The 22,310-nt window shown below is 39.5% G+C and overlaps 2 protein-coding genes across 17 annotated transcripts in view; one reads left to right on the top strand and one right to left on the bottom strand.

The window, feature by feature from the left end:
• ECD (ecdysoneless cell cycle regulator) overlaps nucleotides 1-18,141 on the top strand; it is a 45,910-nt gene extending 27,769 nt beyond the window's left edge. The window contains exons 15-16 of one of the 6 annotated variants that reach the window (XR_007145417.1): nucleotides 1,392-1,488; nucleotides 17,140-18,141. Coding sequence is in view for 3 of the 6 variants with exons in the window: in XM_047825800.1 (XP_047681756.1) it covers nucleotides 17,140-17,189 (50 nt within the window). In the remaining 3 variants the exon portion in view is untranslated. Of the gene's footprint in view, nucleotides 1-1,391; nucleotides 2,407-13,573; nucleotides 13,783-17,139 lie in introns of those variants that run through there. The other 5 variants (XR_007145418.1, XR_007145416.1, XM_047825800.1 and 2 more) reach the window with 5 other exon arrangements.
• NUDT13 (nudix hydrolase 13) lies at nucleotides 403-18,417 on the bottom strand. 11 transcript variants are annotated; one of them, XM_047825815.1, is made up of 9 exons: nucleotides 18,302-18,417; nucleotides 13,050-13,141; nucleotides 9,127-9,266; nucleotides 6,992-7,126; nucleotides 6,068-6,174; nucleotides 3,908-4,033; nucleotides 3,632-3,743; nucleotides 2,400-2,554; nucleotides 403-1,457 (listed from the first exon to the last, which is right to left on the bottom strand). In XM_047825815.1, the coding sequence occupies exons 2-9, from the start codon at nucleotides 13,130-13,132 to the stop codon at nucleotides 1,263-1,265; spliced, it is 1,053 nt and encodes a 350-aa protein (XP_047681771.1). In that variant the 5' UTR covers nucleotides 13,133-13,141; nucleotides 18,302-18,417; the 3' UTR covers nucleotides 403-1,262. The 11 variants fall into 11 exon arrangements, with proteins under 11 accessions (XP_047681771.1, XP_047681773.1, XP_047681774.1 ...); XM_047825817.1 differs by lacking the exon at nucleotides 18,302-18,417 and adding an exon at nucleotides 18,136-18,241; XM_047825818.1 differs by lacking the exon at nucleotides 18,302-18,417 and adding an exon at nucleotides 13,815-13,819.
• Between the last annotated feature and the right edge of the window lie 3,893 nt (nucleotides 18,418-22,310).

The raw sequence follows: 22,310 nt of genomic DNA, 5'->3' as shown, positions 1-22,310 counted from the left end.
CAAAGCACTGATGATTTGCTGGCAATGGCCAAAGCAATGACCTTTTGGGATCAAAGGGAAATTCAGTGCTTCATCTTGTCTAATTCTAGAATCTCTTTTGCTTAGTCCTGTAGACTTTGATGTGTGAATAATGTTAGGGTCTCTGGCACTTGTGTCTTTTATCATAAATTAGTACCTAAAATCATCCCAAGATACAATTCTTTCCCAGCCATTCCTCTTTTCAAACAGACCTCTAACTGTATTTCTTCTGTACATCGCTTCATTTCTTCCACATTTGGAACCTGGACTTAAATGTTTATCACACTAACAGATTGCTTTTCTCCCTCCCTATCCCCTGTCCCAAATTCTCACTTTCTATAATTTCCTCACTTCATAAGACAGAAAAATGCATCTGAACAAAGGTGTGGAAATTTACTTTATTTCCTCCAGATAAATTCTTCTCTTCTATGATGAGGTGTAGAATGACACATGAATGATGAGAAATCCTACATTAGTTTATCTGATAAAGCTCAAGAAATGGTTCATCCTCACTAATCCCTTAAGTGAAGTTACAACACTTAACTGGGTATGCAAATGGCAGTGACTGTTGTGCATTTAGGAAGTCAGACATGGCAAAGTGATCATCTTTTCCTTGGGTCACAAGTTGAGCAAGTTAACTGCAAAAGACTTAACTATCATAAACCCCACTGGGGTGCAGTTACCTCAGCAAAACATCACTGCATCTGATTTATTACAGAGTACCCTGAGGAAGACCTTGGCTCCCACTTTCCTCATCCCTTCAGATGACTTAAATATGACTTTTATTTAAATCCCGGGTTGTGCTATTTTTCTTAATTCTGTGAGGATGAAAAGTCAGGAGTGGGTTGAGGTTTGCTGTATACTTTCAATAGTAAGATAAAATTCTATCAGGCACATTTTGGCAGTTAGTATAAATCCAGCATTAACAAGATACCTGCTGAAGAGATGTTTGCTTCCAAGGCCTCAATGAAAATTGCTGAACAAAGGCCTATATCCAAACTAATGCTTCAACTTTCCCTCTGATTTTGACAATCATCATCTTATCAGTTTGGCATTTTTGATTGCCTTTGAAGAAGAACTTCCTTAACACTGCTGTTAGAGGCAGCCCACTGTAGGATTACCTTCTACTCTGCCTTATTATGAAGTTGTCCTGGAGATGGCCTTTTATCACCTCCCCTTTATCAGCTGATCTCTCTTATGCCCCTCCAAGATACTGAGAAAGGATCTAGATGTCTCAACCTGAGTTAAGCAGGCAGGGTAGAACAGTTTGGCTTTTCTACCCACTCCTTAATCAGTTGGTGGGCAATGGCTAACTTGGGGGGCAACCAGAATGTCCCATTCTGTTGCTGAGTGTATGGATTATTTCTCCTCAGGGCTGTGGCCACCTCATCATGACTGAACCAGCCAGCTGCCTCTAGTTCTCTCAAGTTCACCTGGATCTAAAAGACATAAAGAAAAACAGGATGTAAGGTTAGGAGCTATAAAATTTAGAATACTCTAGCCAAACGTGAGAAGATGTTTCCAGAACTGAGCAATACCTGGGATCTATAGGCTGGGAGTTTTAGATATTGCACAGAAGCAAGAGAGGCATAATTAAAAGGTGAGAGTTAAATATATTTTTGTAAATAGTGAAAAAGAAAAAAGTTCATCTTAAAAATCCTGGAAGCACAAATACTGAAATACTGAAGAGTGGTTAACAGTGAGGTGTAGTATATAATGTTTGTTTTTCTTTGTGCCCCTATTGATTATATAACTTTCTATTTAAAAACATAAAATTACTCTTCTTTAAAGGATAAGGGATAATTAGTGATAATCAAAAGCGTAGTATCTTCTTTGCAACGCAAATTCCCCCCACAGGAAGCTGAGACAGATGAGATACTACGAATTCTATGCAAACCGAAACACACAGGTAGGAACCTGTGCCCACAATGCCATCTGTCAAGGCATGCTACCGAAAAGCAAGATGAGGCCGGGTAAGGCAACATCTAAATCCTTTTCTACCAGAAGTTCCTAGGATTTTATATAATTAGTCCCCAACATCCTAACAGACTTGAACAGTAAGACCCATCCTGAAATCCATCATTCAATTTGATATATTTATTGTGTGCCTTCTCTGTGCAAGATGCTCTGTAAAGTCCTGATAATGAAAAACAAACTGTCTCATGACTGAGATACAAATAAGGAAAAATGGTGATTATGTTGGTGCTCTGAATTTTCATGGAGATTGTTTCCTTTATAAGATTGCAAATTCTTCAAGGGACCAAATCATATGTTACACATCCTTTGTATAATGTAGACAATGCTGGATAACACACATGCCTACTAACCAACTTGAGTGAAGCAAAGGGAATAAACAGCAGAAGGGAAGCATCAGAACTTACCTCTGTCTGCCCTGATTTCACAGTTGCATGACAAGCAATCATGAGTGAGCTATTAGGAAAGGGCCAGTGCTGGGATGCAGAGTACTGCAGTCTTTCCACCTCCAATCCCACCTCTTCTGCAACTTCTCTTCGGACAGCCTCTTCCAGACTTTCACCTATAAGCACTCAGATTAATTCAGGACAGCCCTGCAGCGGGAAGGGTGATACAAATGCCCATTTGTGAAAGGAGCAGAAACTGGCTCCAAAGTTTCAATGAAGTATTCTTGGGAGAGCCCTAAATCCCGAGTCTCTGTAACGAGTCTGTGTAACAGCGGGAATCAAGTCTGGGGCTGGAGGCTGAACTACAATACTTACACTAGTCATTTGGTTAGTTGTAATGCAAAATAAGAGTGGCAGTGGGAGAAGCTACTGCTGACCTCAGCCTTAATAAAATTTTAATGCCACCTTTCACCATTTGCAAATTTTACCCCAACAGACTGAGAAAAAACAACCTGTAAATGCTGAATTCTAGTTAATACAATGCATGCTGAAATATTTAGGGAGAAGTGTACTAATGTCTGCAAACTATGCATCAAAGAATAAAGCGGATTGGTGGATGGATAGAATAGATAGATATGTGATAAAGTAAATGAAGAAAAAAATTATGGGATTTAGGTGGTAAGTATGGATAAGTGTTAACTGTAGAATTCTTTCAGCTATGCTGTATGCTTGAAAATCTGCCTAATATTGAAAAATTATAATGCCAGAAGGCAGGTTTTTTTTTTTAATATTTGTTTATTTTTGAGAGAGAGGATGAGAGAGAGCATGAGAAGGGGAGACACAGAGAGAGAGGGAGAGAAATAATCCCAAGCAGGCTCTGCACTGTCAATCCAGAGCCCGACATGGAGCTCAGTCTCACAAACGGTGAAATTGTGACCTGAGCCGAAATTGAGAGTTAGACACTGAACTGACTGAGCACCCAGGCACTCCAGAGAGAAAGAATCTTAAGCAGGCTCCATGCTCAGCACAGAGCCTGACATCTCATTGGCCTTAGGACCATGACCTGAGCTGAAATCAAGAGTCAGATGCTCAGCCAACTGAACCACACAGGTGCCAAAGAGGGCACTTTTCTTGACATCATAGGGAAGAGGGTGCTTAATACTCCAAGCACTGTGGCAACAAGGCAAAGAAATACCTACTATTATTAAGCTTTTGTGTCCTCCAGTCATCTGTATATGTCCTAAACTCCTTACCTATATCACAAAAACCTGCCAAGGCAGAATACATTCCCTTGGGAAAGGAACTCTGGCGGGCAAGCAGGCATCGAGTCCCATCTGACACCAGAGTGATCACCACAGGAGCCATCTAGGAAAAGGGGATAGAAACTTCGACATTAGGGCTTTGGAGCCTATTAATGGGATGAAGGATTGGATAACTAAGGAGAGCCTTTGAATTGTACAGGCTTTTGTCCCCAGGACAGAGTAGCGCATAGTCTTCTTGGATTACTGTCCTTTGAAAGTAGTGCTTACCTGTGGATAATAGATAATCTTATTGGAAGGGCATACACGCTTGCTGCCAGCCATATTCTTCTTGGTGGGCTGCCCACTTCTGCTACAGAACTGATGACCGTCATGCCAACGGAGAAGAGCCTGAGCCTAGGAATACAAAGATGGGCTTGGTTTCATTTGGAGAGAATATGGAGCTCACCTATAATAGTCCTGGGCCTAGTATTTAGAACAAGTCAAAGGGAAAAGCCAATCCCTTTCCAGCTCACCTACTTTATTATTTTTGTAATGTTTATTTATTTTGAGAGAGAGAGAGAGTACGAGCAGGGGAGGGGCAGAGAGGGAGAGAGAATCCCAAGCAGGCTCCACGCTGTCAGCACAGAGCCCCACTTGGGGCTCAGTCTTATGAATCGCAAATTGTGAGATCGTGACCTAAGCCAAAATCAGGAGTCAGACACTTAACCGACTGAGCCACCCAGGCACCTCCAGCTCACCTACTTTAAATGGTTATTAACTGTTTAAACTTACTTTTTTTGTTTGGTTTCTTTTTTTCTTTTCTTTTTTTTTTTTTTTTTTTTTGAGAGAGAGAGAGAGAGAGAGAGGGTGTAAGCAAGCAAAGAACAAGAGAAAGAGAGGGAGAAAGAGAATCCCACGAGGGGCAGAGAGAGAGAGAGGGAGAGAGAAGCAGGGCTCACCCAATATGGGGCTTGAGCTCGCCAGAAGTGGGGCTCATGCTCACCTAAAGGCAGGACTCGAACTCACAAACCATGAGATCATGAACTGAGCTGAAGTCAGATGCTTAACTGTGCCACCCAGTCACCCAACCATTTAAACTTTAAAAACAAGGAAAAATGTCTGAACATATTCCTCTAGCATCTAATATGAATAAAAGAAAGTATATTTTAAATGTATTATGAATTATTTAAAGTACATATAATATATAAAGTATTGTAATGAATGCCCCATGCACTTATGACCCAACTTAAAATAAGACATTACCTCAACATGTACTCCTCCCAATAAAAGTGGAATTTGTTTGCAAATAAAAATGTTTAGAGGTGTCTTTTTAAATTAAATGAACAACTTCTTGCCCTTCTCTTCCTGTTCCAAAGGCAAGGCTTTAGGGAAGGGACTAGGAAGCCTTGGGGAAGAGTCTAAAGGGCTTGAGCATTTTTAAAAGTAAACACAAGAGCCTTGGGACTGAGTTTTGAGATGGAGTTGAGAGCACAGAAAAAACCTGAAGGTTGGTACTCTATGGAGCAGACCAGTAGAGAACTCTCTTGACCGTATTTTTTTTTTTTTTTTAATCCAGTTGTCTTTTCTCTCTGGCTTCTAGGTTCTCCATGCCAGGTGAGGTACCTGGGTTCCTGTTACAAGCCCTGTAGGGAGCCCTCCCTTTGTACAAGTACCTGAATGCTGCAATGAGCAGACTTCCGTAAAAATTTATATTAATTTCTAATGTCAATAGTGACTTGGTTCCTGGGGGCTGCAGCCGCCTGGGACATCTGTAAGAATTTTTGGGCGACTCACCTAGATGTTGTTTCTTTCTTGCTCCTCTTCCTCTGTGTAATCTAAGTGCATTAAACATATTTGCAGGGGTGTCTGGGTGGCTCAGTTGGTTGAAAGTTGGACTTTGGCTCAGGTCATGATCTCACAGTTCATGAGTTTAAGCCCCGCAACAGGCTTGCTGCTGTCAGTGCAGGGCCCGCTTTGGATCCTCTGTCCCCTTCTCTCTCTGTCCCTCCCCCTGCTCACTCTCTCTCTCTCTCTCTCTCAAAAACATTAAAAAATACATATTTGCAGAAAAAAATTAAATGAAAAACCAAAAGTACTTCAGCAAGTGAAATCCAAAACTGTGAGGATGTCATTAAAGCAATACAAAGTAATTTCTCATAGGAGTAACATGATGATGTATATATTATGCTGTGGGTCATTAAAAATATCATGAGGCTGATAATCAGACTGCTATAGGAGAAAATGGTCCTGCCAAAAATAAGGACAAAAGGAAGAAGAATAAGCACTCTTCCTACAGCACATTGTCCAGCCAAGGTTTGTAGGAAGGACTATGATCTCTCTGCACAGGAGGAAATCAAATGTCATTCTAGCCTTGCATATGCATGCATGTATTCACCCATCAACACTGCTTTACTAAATTTTCTACAGAACTGAGAAGTCAGAATCTACCGTGGACAGCAAGGAGGCATCCTTTGTATTCAGCTGAAAGAGAGCCTTCCTCAGCTCCATGAAAGACCCCTTGAGCTCTGTCTCCATTTCTGGTTTCTGTAAGGAAGCTAGAAAAGGAGAAATGAGAATGAAATGAAACAAATGCCAAACTTTGCCTTGGGGCCCCTCTCAAGGATACCTGTTAGAACAGTGTTTCCCAAACTCACCTAATAAGACTTAACTAGGGAAAATAAAAAATGTATAGGTTCTTAAGCCTCTACCTGGAGATTCTGAACAGCAAGGGAGTGAGGGCCAGAAATCTGTATTTTTTAATAAGCATTAGGTGATTCTTATGTTCATGCAAATTTGAGAAAAATTAGAGCATAGTATTTCTCAAGATCCTCTTCAGAGTAAAATACTTGCACTAGCCACATGCTATCCCTGAAAAAGAGGTAAAATGGAATGTCTAGGCTTCTATCTGCACCTCATTCCAGCACCATTACATTTACACCTAGACCCTGAAAGAGAGAAGGAAAGCCTAATAGGAGCCATGAACCTATACCAACCTGGTTCCCAAATGTAGGTCTGAAGACCCTGAGCTACTGCGTGGTAACATATTTCTTCCCACTTGAGATAAGAACAATGTCATTAATTTTAAAACATTGCTTATGAAATAGTTAAGAAATATAAAATGTATCAAGGTACTGAGAATAATACAATAAACATCGGTGTACCTACCACCTGAGAAGGTATTAAAATGTTCTTTACTTTCTTTAAATGATAATGATAGTAGATGGTAGGATTTTTTATATCCTAACTTAAAAAAAATACAAAGTTAATAACCTTTTGGTGTTCTCAAAATTTTCTTTGAAATTTTGCTATTATGTTGAAACCCCAAAGTCTGAGCACCACTGGGAAGTGCCCATTAGGAAGAATGTTCTATACCATTTATGGAAGAGGAGCTATTTAGACCTAGATCCAGAGCAAACCATGCTTCATGCTGTTCAGAGCATCCAATCAGCACAGAATCTTCTATTCTTTGTGTGTCCTGTCCAAACTTAGCTAGGAGCCTTTCCAACTCTAAGAAACAGAAAGGGAGAAGGGAGAAAAACAAAGGTTTTAATTAAATCACCACAGCCATATTAGACTCATAGGAAATCCTCTACTTCAGTTTGAAGTAGATATACCTGCTTCTAGTCACTGCCCTGCAGCTAATTAGCAATGTCATCTTGGTCTAATCACTTAACCTCTCTAGGCCTCCACCTTCTCATCAGCCACCTAAAGTGTTTAGACTAAAGAAGGAATTCTTACTGTGTAACACTGGACTCTCATGAATGTATCATGAAAGGAGCATATCCCCTAGTTAAAAAAATACACAATAGTTAATGTAGTATGACACTGGGGAAAAAAATGTGTCATGCTTAAAATGGAAGAGAACAAATCAGTTAAATATGATTTAGTCTCCAGATTATGCTGCTTGTATGGACTAGGATAGACGATTCATCTGAGATCCCAGTCTGTATAAGACAAATGATGCCTAGAGAGAAAACCTGTCCTCCTCTGCATGAAGGACTTATATTTATTTGTTCATAATACAACATAACATTGCCTTCTGATGGCATCCTTATACTCTTCCGCACTGCTAGAAACTATCCAAATACTCCAATATCTGACCCATGGAGGAAATTCACTGGCTTTGTTTGTATTTAGAAGTCAGTATATAGTGATATCATGTAAAACTGAGAGTACCTTGAATGCAAAATCCCAATGGCTTAGGTATGCCTAGTTACATACCCTAAAAGAGTTCTCAAAACAAATTAATTTTAAATCACTTTTAATTTTGACCCTTCTAAAATTTTTTAGAGGAGATCGGGCACGTTCAGGATGGTATGGCCGTAGACCCTTCTAAAATTTTTTAAAATTTGGGGCGCCTGGGTGGCGCAGTCGGTTAAGCGTCCGGCTTCAGCCAGGTCACGATCTCACAGTCCGTGAGTTCGAGCCCCGCGTCGGGCTCTGGGCTGATGGCTCAGAGCCTGGAGCCTGTTTCCGATTCTGTGTCTCCCTCTCTCTCTGCCCCCCCGCCATTCATGCTCTGTCTCTCTCTGTCCCAAAAATAAATAAATGTTGAAAAAAAAAAATTTTTTTAAAAATAAAATTTTTTAAAATTTATTTATTTTGTGGGGCGCCTGGGTGGCTCAGTCGGTTAAGCGTCCGACTTCAGCTCAGGTCACGATCTTGCAGTCGGTGAGTTCGAGAGCCGCGTCAGGCTCTGGGCTGATGGCTCAGAGCCTGGAGCCTGCTTCCGATTCTGTGTCTCCCTCTCTCTCTCTCTGCCCCACCCCTGTTCATGCTCTGTCTCTCTCTGTCCCAAAAAATAAATAAACGTTAAAAAAAAATTTTTTTTTTAAATAAAATTTATTTATTTTGAGAGAGAAGAGTTGAGGAGGGGCAGAAACAGAGAGAAACAGACAATCCTAAGCAGGTTCTGCACTGTCAGCACAGAGCCCAATGTGGGGCTTGAACTCACGAACTGTGAGATCATGACCTGAGCCAAAAGCAAGAGTTGAACAGTTAACTGACTGAGCCACTGAGGCACCCCTTATTTTGGCCCTTCTAGAAGAAATGAAGTCCTGACGCAGATCTTAAACAGTAGAACAGTGTGCAACTCCATGGAGGCTGGAAATCACTGGCCTAAGGCAGGGTTTGGCAAAATATTTTAGGCTTTGCGAGCCATGTGGTCCCTGTCACAACTGCTCTGCCATTGTAGTGCCAAAACAGTCACAGACAACATGTAAATGAATGAGCGTGACTGTGTTCCAATAAATATTTACATTACAAAACAAGTGGTGGGTTCCAATTTGGACGGCAGTCTCGCTAACCCCTCGTTTAAGGCAGTGCTGGTTCACACCATCACCATATAATATCTGGACAACTCAGGTTTGTACGCTACTAACTGGCAGAAACAGTTTGAAAAATCTGGACTCTCAGGTCAAAAGATCCTTTCTCAGGGATTTGATATGGATGGAATTCTGCTTAATGGCCACAGGCTGGTCTATTCTACAGGTCCTCTTTGGGCTTACCTAGTAGGCTATGCTTGGGGGCCTGGTATTGATGTTCTGATTTCTGAAGCAAAGGAGCCAGGCTATGAAAGAGGTAAAATGCTCCTGTCTGCTGGGCTTTTTTACATGCATCATCATCTTCCTTCAGTTCAAATAAATACCTGTATTTTGGAAATAATCAAAGCATTACAAAACCACACCTACTTATACAACATTCACCTTTTAGAACTCTGTCCCTGCATCCCTCTCCTACCATATTTCCTTTTATTTATATTATATCCTAAATTGCTCTGAAAAGGGTTTCAGTTGGCTGCAGGCAATCATTTCATTCCTTCCTTTGTGCTTCTATACACATTTGCCCATACTTCTGTGGTTGCACTCCTATTATACCATTTGTTAATTTGTCTGTCTCCCCTGAAAAACTATGATCTCCTTCAGGACAGGGTCAGCCTTAGTTCTGTATCTCCAGTAATTAGCATATTGAATGGCTCAATTCAATAAATATTTATTGAATTGAACTTCAAGGGTAATAAATATTTACTGAATTGAACCTCAAGGTACTTTGCCAATATTACGCTGTGAGGCAAGAATTTACATGCAGTGGAGTGAAAGAAAAACAAGTACAGTGATAAAACATCAACCACAGAATACCTAGAGATGGGAGCAGGCTTTATTATTGCAGACAAAGAGCAAACAGTATAACTTAAGTAACTCTCATTCAGTCTAGGGATGATAAAGACCAGATTTTATCTTCAATCCATTGTAGCTTCAAACATCTAGTCCCCACCCACCCCACCACCCCCGTGGACACCATTAGCTCCTTATTTCTTTTTTTTTTTTTTTTTAATTTCTTTTTTCAACATTTATTTATTTTTGGGACAGAGAGAGACAGAGCATGAACGGGGGAGGGGCAGAGAGAGAGGGAGACACAGAATCGGAAACAGGCTCCAGCCTCAGCCATCAGCCCAGAGCCTGACGCGGGGCTCGAACTCGCAGACCGCGAGATCGTGACCTGGCTGAAGTCGGACGCTTAACCGACTGCGCCACCCAGGCGCCCCACATTAGCTCCTTATTTCTATGGAAGAGACCACTAATGGGAAAGTGATGCCCATGCTTGACCTACACTTAACTTAGTAAGTGTAATATTTTCAATAGCCAAAATACAAATACAGAAAAGACAACATCCTATCATTAGTTTCTCTAAAAGAAGTAGTATTTGATCCAGTTCTAGGCTTTCCAAGCACCTTCATTAAAGATGACCTAAGTCAAGAGCCTTGGAGATCAGGTCAGGGTCCACATGACTCAAGGGGTACTGAATGTGGGATTCTCCTTCTAGAGCCTTAGGGATAACCATTCTTGCCTGTTAAAAGCCCCCAAAGAGACTCAGACTTATGGCAGATTTTGTCACTTAAGTGGGCAACACAGTTTATGGTTATTTTCTGTAGGATCTGGGAGCTTTTGTAACATCAATAGTGTTAGCTCAACATGGAACTGCAAAGCAAAATGATAAATGTGCCTCAGTGGTCTCTTTAGGAAACTTTTTTTTTTTTAATTTTTAAAAAATGTTTATTTTTGAGAGAGAGAGGGAGTGTGAGCAGGGGAGGGGCAGAGAGAGGACACAGAGAATCCAATGCAGGCTCCAGGCTCTGAGCTGTCAGCACAGAGCCCAACGTGGGGCTCGAACTCAGAAACCAAGGGATCATGACCTGGGTGGAAGTCTGATGCTCCAACCCACTGAGCCACCCAGGCGCCCCAGAACCTATTTTTGACTGTATGATAAAGGGAGTTACAATGAGCTCTTTATAAACACAAGACCAAAGAAACCTGAGATCTTAATCCTCATGGTATTTTTAAACCTTTTAAAAGTGACTGCGGCTTCCTGGGGCAAAGACTTAATGCATGTCAAAGGAGAGACATGTGCCACTCAGAAGTTACCAAATATAAACAATAGAACAAACACTGCTGCCTTCCTAAGAGAACAGTTAAGAGTGGTACAACCTGTGCTTTGCCCTAATGACCCTATAAAACAAAACACCTACAAAAACACCCAGGTTAAGTTCTTAAACTCGAGGCCTCACTGGAACTGGAACTGAGATCCAAAAAGATCCTTACATTTTTCTTCTTTTTTTTTTTTTAAATTTTTTTTTTCAACATTTATTTATTTTTGGGACAGAGAGAGACAGAGCATGAACGGGGGAGGGTCAGAGAGAGAGGGAGACACAGAATCTGAAACAGGCTCCAGGCTCTGAGCCATCAGCCCAGAGCCCGATGCAGGGCTCGAACTCACGGACCGCGAGATGGTGACCTGGCTGAAGTCGGACGCTTAACCGACTGCGCCACCCAGGCGCCCCCTTACATTTTTCTTCTTGATCAGGAACACTAATTTTAAAAATTCATTTTCCTACCTTAGTTATAATAGCATGGAAACAACACTAAGATTATCAGACTTAAACTTTTTTTTTCCTATTTATAAAAATAAAAAGTCATCAGTAAAAATCAGTAAATATAGTTAACAATTTGTTCAAAAAAGGGAAATCATCAAGAATCTCACCGTTCAGAGATGATCGCTCTTTACACCTGGGAATTCTTCGAACTATTTATTGTGTATCTATATGAATGTAGGTGTATTCAGAACCATACCTACTAATTTGTAACCTTTTTTTCTTTAACATTTTTTCACACCATGTTCCTTATTGAAAGAATTTCATTCAGGATTTTTTACTCATTTTTAAGTCACTTTAACACAGTCATTTTTTAGACTATTCAATAATTGTTCAATAATTCAATTATTGCTCTCAAAGTCTCAGCCTGAGAACTGCAAATAACCTAAATGCCCAACAGTATCTAAAATAAGGGCTGCAATTTTGTTTTCTCCTGCTTATGTCAGAGTGTATGCTTAGGGGTCTTTAAATTTTGGACTGGGCATTCCTGTCTGACAGAGCTTTTTATGTAGGAAGCCTTGGTTAGGACTGTATCTCTTCAGAGGAATTTTATATTTGCTTCTGCAAGGTGCCCAGGGGTATTATAAGTCTAGGACTACTACTTACATTCTTTTTTTAGGTTGGGTTTGGGATCCATACCACACAGATGGTGCAAATTTAAACCCCAAAACTATGAGAGCAGGATAGTGATTTCAGATTCATGGATTTCAAATTTGCCCAAGCCGTGACAAAAAAAGTCCTTTACCATCTACCTATACTGGTATAGGTTTTTTTTTTTTTCCTGGTCTATCTTTCACTGGTAGTTTAGTTCTTTCTTAGGGGTTGAGGGGATTAGAGTTATCACCTTATTTTCAGGAAACTTCATGAAGGTGGGCATTCTATCATATGGGCATTCTATCATATGGGCATACCATAATTCAATTAATTTGTCCCTTACTGTTCATTCATCCATTCAACAATCCTTCGGTGCCTACTCTGTACCCAGGTATTGTTTTATGCACTAGGGGTACCATAGCAGGAAAGACAAAGTTCTTATCTTAATAGAACTAAATATATTTAAGTATGTCAGATATTTTAGATATTATTGGAAATTTAGTTTATTTAGAATGTTTCCAATTATAAATAATTTGCAATGAACATCCTTATATATAAATCTTTTTATTTGTTCGTTTATTTATTTTGAGAGAGAGAGAGAGAGAGAGAGAGAGAGAGAGAACACGTGTGCACGAGAGGGACAGAGAGAATCCCAAGCAGGCTCTGTGCTGTCAACACAGAGCCCAAAGCCTCTCAATCTTACCAACTGTGAGATCATGACCTGAGCCAAAATCAAGACTGGGACGCTTAGCCAACTGAACCACCCAGGAACCCCATATGTAAATCTTAATCATGCATCCTTAATTCTCCTTAATATAGGATTCCTTAATATAGGATTTTGAGATATTTATATTTTATAATGTAATGGGCCAAAGAGAATAATCAGAGCTCAGGTTGGTCACAACTCACCGGCTCTTAGTGACATAAGTTGACAGCAGCCTATAGGACCAAAAAGATTTTCTCCTGCAAGCAATTCCACAATACAGGGACATTGTCAGGTCCTTAGAGAAAAGAGGAGTTAAAAAAAAAAAAAGTCATAGTATGCAATTTAAAGTAATGAATCACCAAGAGGGTTACACTTTAAGCCAGGATAGGATTACTTTTTAATATTAAGGAAAGAGAAACTGAATAGGAGTCAGATGATCTGGCTTTTCTAAATTGCATTTCTACCACTAACTAGCTGTGGGATTTCAACTTTTCAGTACCTCTTCTAATCCAAAATTGAAACCTGTTCTGCCTACCTAATAGGTTATTGTGAGAATCCACTAACTATCCATAAAAAAATATATGCTCCTCCTTCCATATTGCGGATTTGTTGTTAGAACATAGTTGCTAAGCCAAGATCTACGTTTCTCTCCTCTCCTGTATCTAAGCAGGGCCAAAAGTAGGTCTTAACATGGAATGTGAGTGGAAGTGATGTATATCTTTTCTAGGCTGAAGCAGTTAAGACGTGGGTATGCCTTCTCCATCCTCTTTCTTCCTACTTAGAAGACTCCAGAATGGCAGTCATTAGACGGAGAAGCTGTATCCTTGAATCACAACACCGAGAAAAGCCACCTGCCAACCACAAACCCCCCTCCACCACACCACTCTGGACTATTTGTGAGGGAGAAATAAACTTCTACCATATTAAGCTACTGAATTTTTGAAGTTTGTTACAGCAGCTAGCATTACTCTAATACACAGGTAAGCCTGGGAGTGTCTCCAGAGTAATGGAGCTAAAGTTTCTCAGGATATATGAAAACCAGTCCCTCCAAGAATGAAGTAAGAGGAATCCTATAGATAAGAAAAATATAAAATCATGGCCATTAGGAAAATATTTCAAAAGGCAGCTATGCAAATCTACATGAATTCAAGACATTTTCTATTTTTTGAATCTCACTGAGAGAAAAAAAAATTCTGTATCTTATGAATCCATTCTGCAGAAGGTGATTCCTTTTAAATTGTTTATCAATAAGTATTTTATTCCCCGTGAAAAGTACATTTCACATTGGCAATAAAAGTCAAGGAGTTCCACTGAAACGAGAAAATCAGTACAGTTAAATAACCAACCACCCTTTTAACTGTGCCCAAGGGAAGCAAGCTTTAACACTAAACAAATCGCTGAGTTTAGGCTTACTTCTTGGTTGCATAATTGTGAATCACTGATGACTAATCCTTGGACAGTTTTGGCTAAATCTATGTCCTAGCCAAGGGTAAAATATATTTAGCAAACGACATTCAACAAAGAGTGTTTATTGAAAGCTGACTTTAGGCAAGGTCCTTTAAGGAACACAGAAATGTACCAGATGAAAAACCTGCTGTCAAGGGACTCTAGCAGGAGAGAGAAAACAAACACAGCTTTCCCAGAAAACAACATGTGATATATGGGTTACAAAGCATTCTGGGAGAGTATTAAAAGCATAATCCCTATTTTAATAACCCAAAGACGTGTGTGATATGCTAGAAGAAATGTATTTACATTTCTCATATATGTACATGTCATATATATATGTATGTCTCATGTACAAACTCTGAGAATGTAAATATTTTGGGGGGGGCAATTTGGGAATATCTATCAAAATGCTAAATAAACATCCCTTTTACCTAGCAATTTTTACTTCTAGAAATTTATCCTAAGAAGGAAAGGATATGTACTGGAATGTTAACTGAAAAGTGTACTAAAAGGGAATAATATACAGCTCTTAAAAATAAATAGAAAATAACAGTGGAAATGTACATATATAGTAACAGGGAAACATATTCAGAACATATGATTAAGTAAAAAAAGCAGATAATATTTGGTTGGTTTACCATGATCTAATTTATAAAGAAAAGGACATATACATACCAGTAAACATATCTTTTTTTTTTTTTTTCAACGTTTATTTATTTTGGGGACAGACAGAGACAGAGCATGAACGGGGGAGGGGCAGAGAGAGAGGGAGACACAGAATCGGAAACAGGCTCCAGGCTCCGAGCCATCAGGCCTGAGCCTGACGCGGGGCTGGAACTCCCGGACCGCGAGATCGTGACCTGGCTGAAGTCGGACGCTTAACCGACTGCGCCACCCAGGCACCCCACCAGTAAACATATCTTAAGGTGACTAGAAGTGAACATACCAAATCGCTATTGCTAACAGGTGACTAATTTGGAAGAATGGGATGGAGAGAAGGACTGAAAAGGGTACTTATAATTTTGACATTTACTTATACATTGCTGTACTTAAAAAAAAAATTCTAACCATTTGTACATACTCCTTTACAATAAAATAAAGGTAATAAGTAGTTGTTCCTGAGACTCACTGCATACTGAGGCTAGTTCCAAGCCAGTGTTCTTAGGAGTACCTCACCACATTCCCTGGGAACCAAAAGGATTTCCTCTGGTGAATTTCTTGAATCCTGAAAGCCAAGAGCTGTTTGGTTGTAGCTATACCAACTAATCTGTGTGGCCCACTGGCTTCCTGATGTTTTGCCTAGTTTTTGTTACTAAATTAACTTTAGCTAGTTGTAGATTATCGTGGTCAGCTGACTCAGGGGATGGTGGTCACAGAGCTTGTAAAAAACGTAGTCAATTTCTTTTTTTTATAAATTTTTTTTTCAACGTTTATTTATTTTTGGGACAGAGAGAGACAGAGCATGAACGGGCGAGGGGCAGAGAGAGGGAGACACAGAATCGGAAACAGGCTCCAGGCTCTGAGCCATCAGCCCAGAGCCCGACGTGGGGCTCGAACTCACGGGCCTCGAGATCCTGACCTGGCTGAAGTCGGACACTTAACCGACTGCGCCACCCAGGCGCCCCAGTCAATTTCTTAATGTAGGTTTGAAAACATACTAACAATCAAGAGGAAAACCAGACTTATTTTAACTGAGAATTGTACCTTCATTGGTGAAGCCATAAATCTAATAGATAAAGATTAAGTCTAATTCCTTTTCTAAATGGTCCCTTGTATATTTTTTATACATGTCTTATATAAAAGCAGTATAGAGAGCAGTAAGAGATTATTTAAAAGTCAAAGAAGAAAAAATGATTTCCTTAAAAATCAGCTCTATTTCTCTTTTAAATAGCTCATTTAAATTATAAGAATCCCCTGATTTTTTTATTTTAAATTACCAGAAATAAGATACCACTAAATACTTGTGTGCATATTTTCAGGTTACTTCTTTTAAGTTTCCCAAAGTAGAATTACTGGGAGAAAATTTAGTTTAAAATCCTATGGCTTTTTCTACACATTGCCACACTTACAAGATTCAGTAGTATTTACTTTAAAAAAAAAAAAAAGCTAGGGTGGGGGGACTTTCATGTTATATCTCTTTGATTAACTATAGAGTTTGGGAGTGTTTTGAGATTTAATAGTTCCGGTTTCCCTTTTCAAATTGTTTGATGTCCCATGCTCATTTATTTACTGTGGTTTTACACTAGCATTTCAACCATTCTAGTTTTTAGAATATTTATAGTACATTGATAGCATTTTCCGTAATGTGATCACAGGAACACACTATAGGAACCAACTGCTATATGTACTGCTCTTCTCTGTGGGCTCAGTCATTAAGACTGAACCTCTGTAGAAAAAAAGAGGTTCTTTTAACCATAAGGAGGATATATGAATTACTTTTAGGATGAAAATGTAATTTCTCATAGCTCCATACTATTTAGAAATCTAATGCAGGGAAACTTTGTTGCTTTTTTTCTAAATGGTTTGTGATTTGTTTACTCTTTTAGGGATCTTAAGGTATGATGTTTTATTCAATGTGTGTTGGCTCAAGGGCTCACCTTTAGTAAACACGGTGGAAAACAACTGGTAAACCTGCTACGATCCTCACATCCAGCCACTCAAATGACACATTACAAAGAGAATAGCTGTTTTTCTTTGAATTGGCAATTACTATCATATTTTATTCCTGATGGCAAGCTAGGGATAAAAGCTCACTATTCACTAAATGAGTTTTGGAAGAAAATACTAGCACTGTTATTTTGCCTTAGATGATAAACTGAGGCCTGCCTTTCATTTTGTTTACAGTGCCTGTGCCTATCTCCAGACTGAGGAAGGAACAGGGAAGTCAGCATTGAAGAGACTCTGGACTTTTATTCCAGGCACCCAACTAACTGAATTTGTGACCTGGGGCTGTTACCTAGCTTGTCCAAGCTTGGTGTCTGTCTCACTTCTCACAAGGGAAGAAAGAAGAGAAAATGGATCTAAAGTGTATTACAGCCATCAAGTTTTCACATACTAATTCTCAGGTCCGTTAGACTGCAAAATCCTTAAGGGTTGGGATTGTATCTTTCCCTATCTATAGCATCTAGCACTGTCCTACCACAGTGTAAAACACAATACATGTGAATGAATGAATGAATGAATGAATGAATGAATTTATCCTATTTTACAAGTGAGGAAGATAAAGGTTTAACCAATCTGAAATCACAGTTTAGAAAGCGGTAATTTCAAACCCAGGGCTACATGGCTCCAAAACCCATGTTTTGATGCAAAATACATGGGAAAGCACTTTTTAACATTCATTTTTAACATTCATGTTTTTAAAAAGTACAAAGACTAATACAGATGAAAGAATATTATTTTTTACCAAAAACTATTCAATGAGGAGGTAAGACTGTTAAGATTAACAATTTCTCTCAACCTCCTGTAATAAATAATTCCCACATTTCTCATCCTGTTCATCTTAACTGAAGAAAGATTACTTTATAAAGCACTACAACATGAAGAAAAAGCCCATCTCGAATCTCTGTGGTACATCTACAAGGAAGTTTGGTAGTGTTTGAGAGAGCCCTTTTCAGACAGTCTGTCTATTCATTACTGTGGACCTCAATGGAATGAGGAAATATGCAAAACTGAGGATACAGATTTCAAGGTCTCACTAAGTAGCTTTATGGTTTGCTTTTTAAACATTGTTTCCTCCCTTAATTCAAATATAATCCAGGCACGATGCAAAGAAGTTAGCAAATTCCATTTTTAAATGACTCTCCAAGAAAGTATCAGAAAAATATTAGCTTCAGTTACCGGGTAAAACTGTGGTCATTCCCTGGTTTCTTCAAGAAGCAAGGGAGACTAAGCTAAAATTACAAAATGCTGTGACCGAGAGCTTTTTTCAAGTTTTGATTATGTCTCCCCATAAAATCCCTCCTGCACTTGGAATCTCAACAGTTTTCTGTTCTACTGTACTCACTCTGAATTCTGTTGGGGGAGGGCACCTTCCTAGGCCTCAAGAATCAGCAGAAACCAGGAAACTTCTAATGTTCCTGGGAAGTAGGGCTTCCCTTCCCCACAGGGACCATGGCTGCCTCTGCCACACTTCCCAGAATCCCCTAGAGATGCACTCTGGGAAATGTAGTTCTGTTTTCATGCTAGCTGTAATTGTAAACATGCTTTTGCCTCACTCCTCAGAATCCACCTAGAGATGCACTCTGGGAATTGCTTAATCCACAATTGTGCTGCTACCCACTCCAACTGCAAAGTTAACCATGATTGTCAAAAGCATGATCTAAGATCTTCAAAATTCATTATCTAGAAAACTGTGTCTTTGGAGACTACAAACTAGCATTAGATTCAATTTTGAATAACAAAAAGATAGTCAAACCCATCCTAATACACAGAAAGCATATTTGTTGTGGGGGAGGGAAGGAGTGTTGAGGCAGGAAATCAGATAACTTTCAACCTTTCTGTATCTTTATTTCTGTCTCTGTCTACTCACTTTAGAACTAGCTGTAACATTTCATGAAATTCTGCAATTTAAAAGGACCTGACTGTGTCTAGATGTGTGGCAGCTTAGGTTAAAATGCATCCCTTGATCAACCAAGGTAGGATTCCATCTGTCTGAAAGCAGTCCTCCAGCAGAACTACTTTGGTTCTGCTCTTTTCTCTGATTACTACTAAAGTTCCCTGCTTATAGATGACAGTTTTGAAGTCCCTTCATTTACCATGTATTTAATGAATACCAAATGTACCTAGGACTATTATTAGGATCAGATACAGCAGGGGAAAAAGACATGAAAATTTCTGTCCTCCTGGAACTTACATTCTAAAGGAAGAAACAAACAAGTATATATACAATGTGTCAGGTGGTTATAAGTGCTAAGGAGAAAAATAAAGCAAGATAAGAGGAGGGAGGATTTTGCTATTTTTTATAGGATGGCGATGGCGATGGCGAGCCTCATTTGAGCAAAGATAGTGAAGGAGTTGAGGAAGGAAGCCAGGTGGAAATCTGTGAGAAGAGATCTGTGGATAGAAAAAATCAGCAGAGGGGCGCCTGGGTGGCGCAGTCGGTTAAGCGTCTGACTTCAGCCAGGTCACGATCTCGCGGTCCGTGAGTTCAAGCCCCGCGTCGGGCTCTGGGCCGATGGCTCAGAGCCTGGAGCCTGTTTCCGATTCTGTGTCTCCCTCTCTCTCTCTGCCCCTCCCCCGTTCATGCTCTGTCTCTCTCTGTCCCAAAAATAAATAAAAAACGTTGAAAAAAAATTTTAAAAAAAAAATCAGCAGATGCAAAGATCCTGGGGAGGAAGTGTAACTGGCAGATCCAAGGAAAGCCCAAGACAAAGCATGATGGTCAGAGATGAGGTCAAAGAGTAGCCAAGTACCAAATCACTTAGGGCTTCACAAGTCTTAACAATTTTTGTAGAGCCATTGTAATGCTTTCAGTTTTTACTCTGGGTTGGATGGGATGTTACAGAAAAATTTGAGCAAGATCTCAATTGAGTGAGATGATCTGACTTACATTTCAAAGGAATTACTCTGTGTGTGGAGATTAGACTGTAGGGGATAAGAGTTATTAAATCCTGAATGTCATTGTTAATGTGTAACTCAGTTACATGGGAAGCAAGAATGGTAACTGGTTGACCAGCCGTTTCTTTTGGACCTTTTCATTAATACATGAACGCAAGCTTTTTATCAGGCTGATTCATTGTCCTTAAGGAAGGCACAGAAAATTTGAAGGATATAAGATTATAAAGTCAATAAGTTCCAAAGAGATGGGGAAGCACGCTTAGGGAAACTTAGGGATCTAATAATTTTTTATTTTTTATTTTGTAAAGTTTATTTATTTTGAGAGTGTGAGTGCACGTGTGTGAGCATGTGAGCATGTGAGATGGGAAGGGGCAGAGAGAGGTGGGGGCAGAGAGAGAATCCCAAGCTGGCTCCATGCTGTCAGCAAGGAGCCCAACAGGGGGCTTGATCTAACAAGTGAGATCATGACCTGAGCTGAAATCAAGAGTCCATTGCTTAACTGAGTGAGCCCCTCTAATAATTTTTTAAAAATCAAAATAACTATATTTTTGAGCAATTAAGTGTTAAGTGCTACATAAGAAAAATAGTGCTATGGTCTGAATGTGTTCCCTCAAAATTCATATGTTTAAATAATAATATCCAATGTAATACTATTACAAGGTGAGATATTTGGGAGATGATTGGGTCATGAGAGTGGAGCTTTCATGAATGGGATTAATGCCCTTATAAAAGAGGCCCAAGAGCACTCCCTTGCTCCTTTCACCATGTGAGAAGTCGGCAGTCTGCAACTTAGAGGAGAGCCTTCACCAGAGCCCAACCATGCTGGCACCCTGATCTTGGACTTCCAAGCTCCAGAATTGTGGGAAATAAATTTCTGTTGTTTATAAGCTACCCAGTCTGTGGAATTTTGTTGTAGCAGACCAAATGGACTAAGACAAATAGTCAAGATTAACTGGGCATTCACTGTGTTCCAGGTACCATGTAAAGTGTTTCATATATTATCATTAATCCTCACAGTCTATGAGATATGTATTATTATTATTTGCAGTTTACAGACAATAAAACAGGATTCAAAAAGTTAGAAAAAGAGAATGAAGAGTGACTGCTAGTGGGAACAGAGGTTTGGAATTGCTTTGGAGTGATAAAAATGTAAAATTGATTGTGGTGATGGTTGCACAATTCTGTGAACCTAAGAACTAAAGATCACTTCATTCATTCATTCATTCATTTATTCATTTATTTTAATTTTTAAAAGTTTATTTATTTTTGAGACAGAGACAGTGCACAAGTGGTGGAGGGGCAGAAAGAGAGGGATACAGAATGTGAAGCAGGCTCCAGGCTCTGAGCTGTCAGCACAGAGCCCAATGCGGCGCTCAACCCCATGAACTGTGAGATCATGACCTGAGCTGACGTCGGACGCTTAACCAACTGAGCTACCCAGGCACCCCTAAAGATCACTTTAAATGAGTAAGTTACATGTTATTTGAATTATAGCTCAATAAAGCTGTTAAAAATATTCAATCAAATCATTAATTGTGTTAAACAATCACAGTGCATGGTTAGTAAATACAGCAAGTATGCTATAAATAACTATAATCCTTAGAATGTTGTTAGGTCATGATGATAAGGTAAAAATTATCTTTCCTCAGACATGCTTAAGTTTATTTTATTTTATTTTAATTTTTTTAACATATATGCATTTTTGAGAGAGAGAGAGAGAGCATAAGCAAGGGTGGGGCAGAAAGAGAGGGAGACAGAATCCGAAGCAGGCTGCAGGTTCCAGGCTCTCAGCTGTCAGCACAGAGCCAGATGTGGGGCTTGAACCCACGAACCCATGTACCGTAAGATCATGACCTGAGCCGAAGTTGGATGCTTAACCAACTGACCCACCCAGACAGCCCTGACATGCTTTAGTTTAAATCAATGGCAATGTTTAACCATGTAATAAATTAATACTGTTTTAAGAGCAAAAACTGAGCCTCAAGTGGTTGAATCCCAGTCTAGCTTTTGGTGATGAAAGTAACAATATATTTAAAGATAAGTGTTTATTAATTCATTAAACAGTTATTTATGGAAAACCTGTCATATGCTAAGCATCATACTAGAATTGAGGTTACAGTGGTGAATAACATACTGTCTCTGCCATCAAAAATTAATTATTCATGTATATGTGTGAGAGAGAGAGAGAGAGAGAGAGAGAGAGAGAGAGAGAGAAAGTGGGTGAGCATGCAAGCATGTGAGACAACAGCCCATTTACTCAGTCTTTGGCCACTTATAGGAATGGACAATGGGATGTAAGGTGTACCTGAGCAAACTTGGGAGAGAAATTACAACTTCATTCTGTAAGTAGGTTTATGGTTGGATAGTGTATCATTTCACATGGGACAAGAAAAAGATCTCAGCAAATGGGTGGGAAAGGGGTTTACATCAGGGTCCTTTAAATAATAAACCACTTT

This window comes from Prionailurus viverrinus, chromosome D2 (assembly GCF_022837055.1).
Source record: "Prionailurus viverrinus isolate Anna chromosome D2, UM_Priviv_1.0, whole genome shotgun sequence".
NCBI classification, from domain to species: Eukaryota; Metazoa; Chordata; class Mammalia; order Carnivora; family Felidae; genus Prionailurus; species Prionailurus viverrinus.
This window is presented reverse-complemented; position numbering and strand designations above follow the sequence as displayed.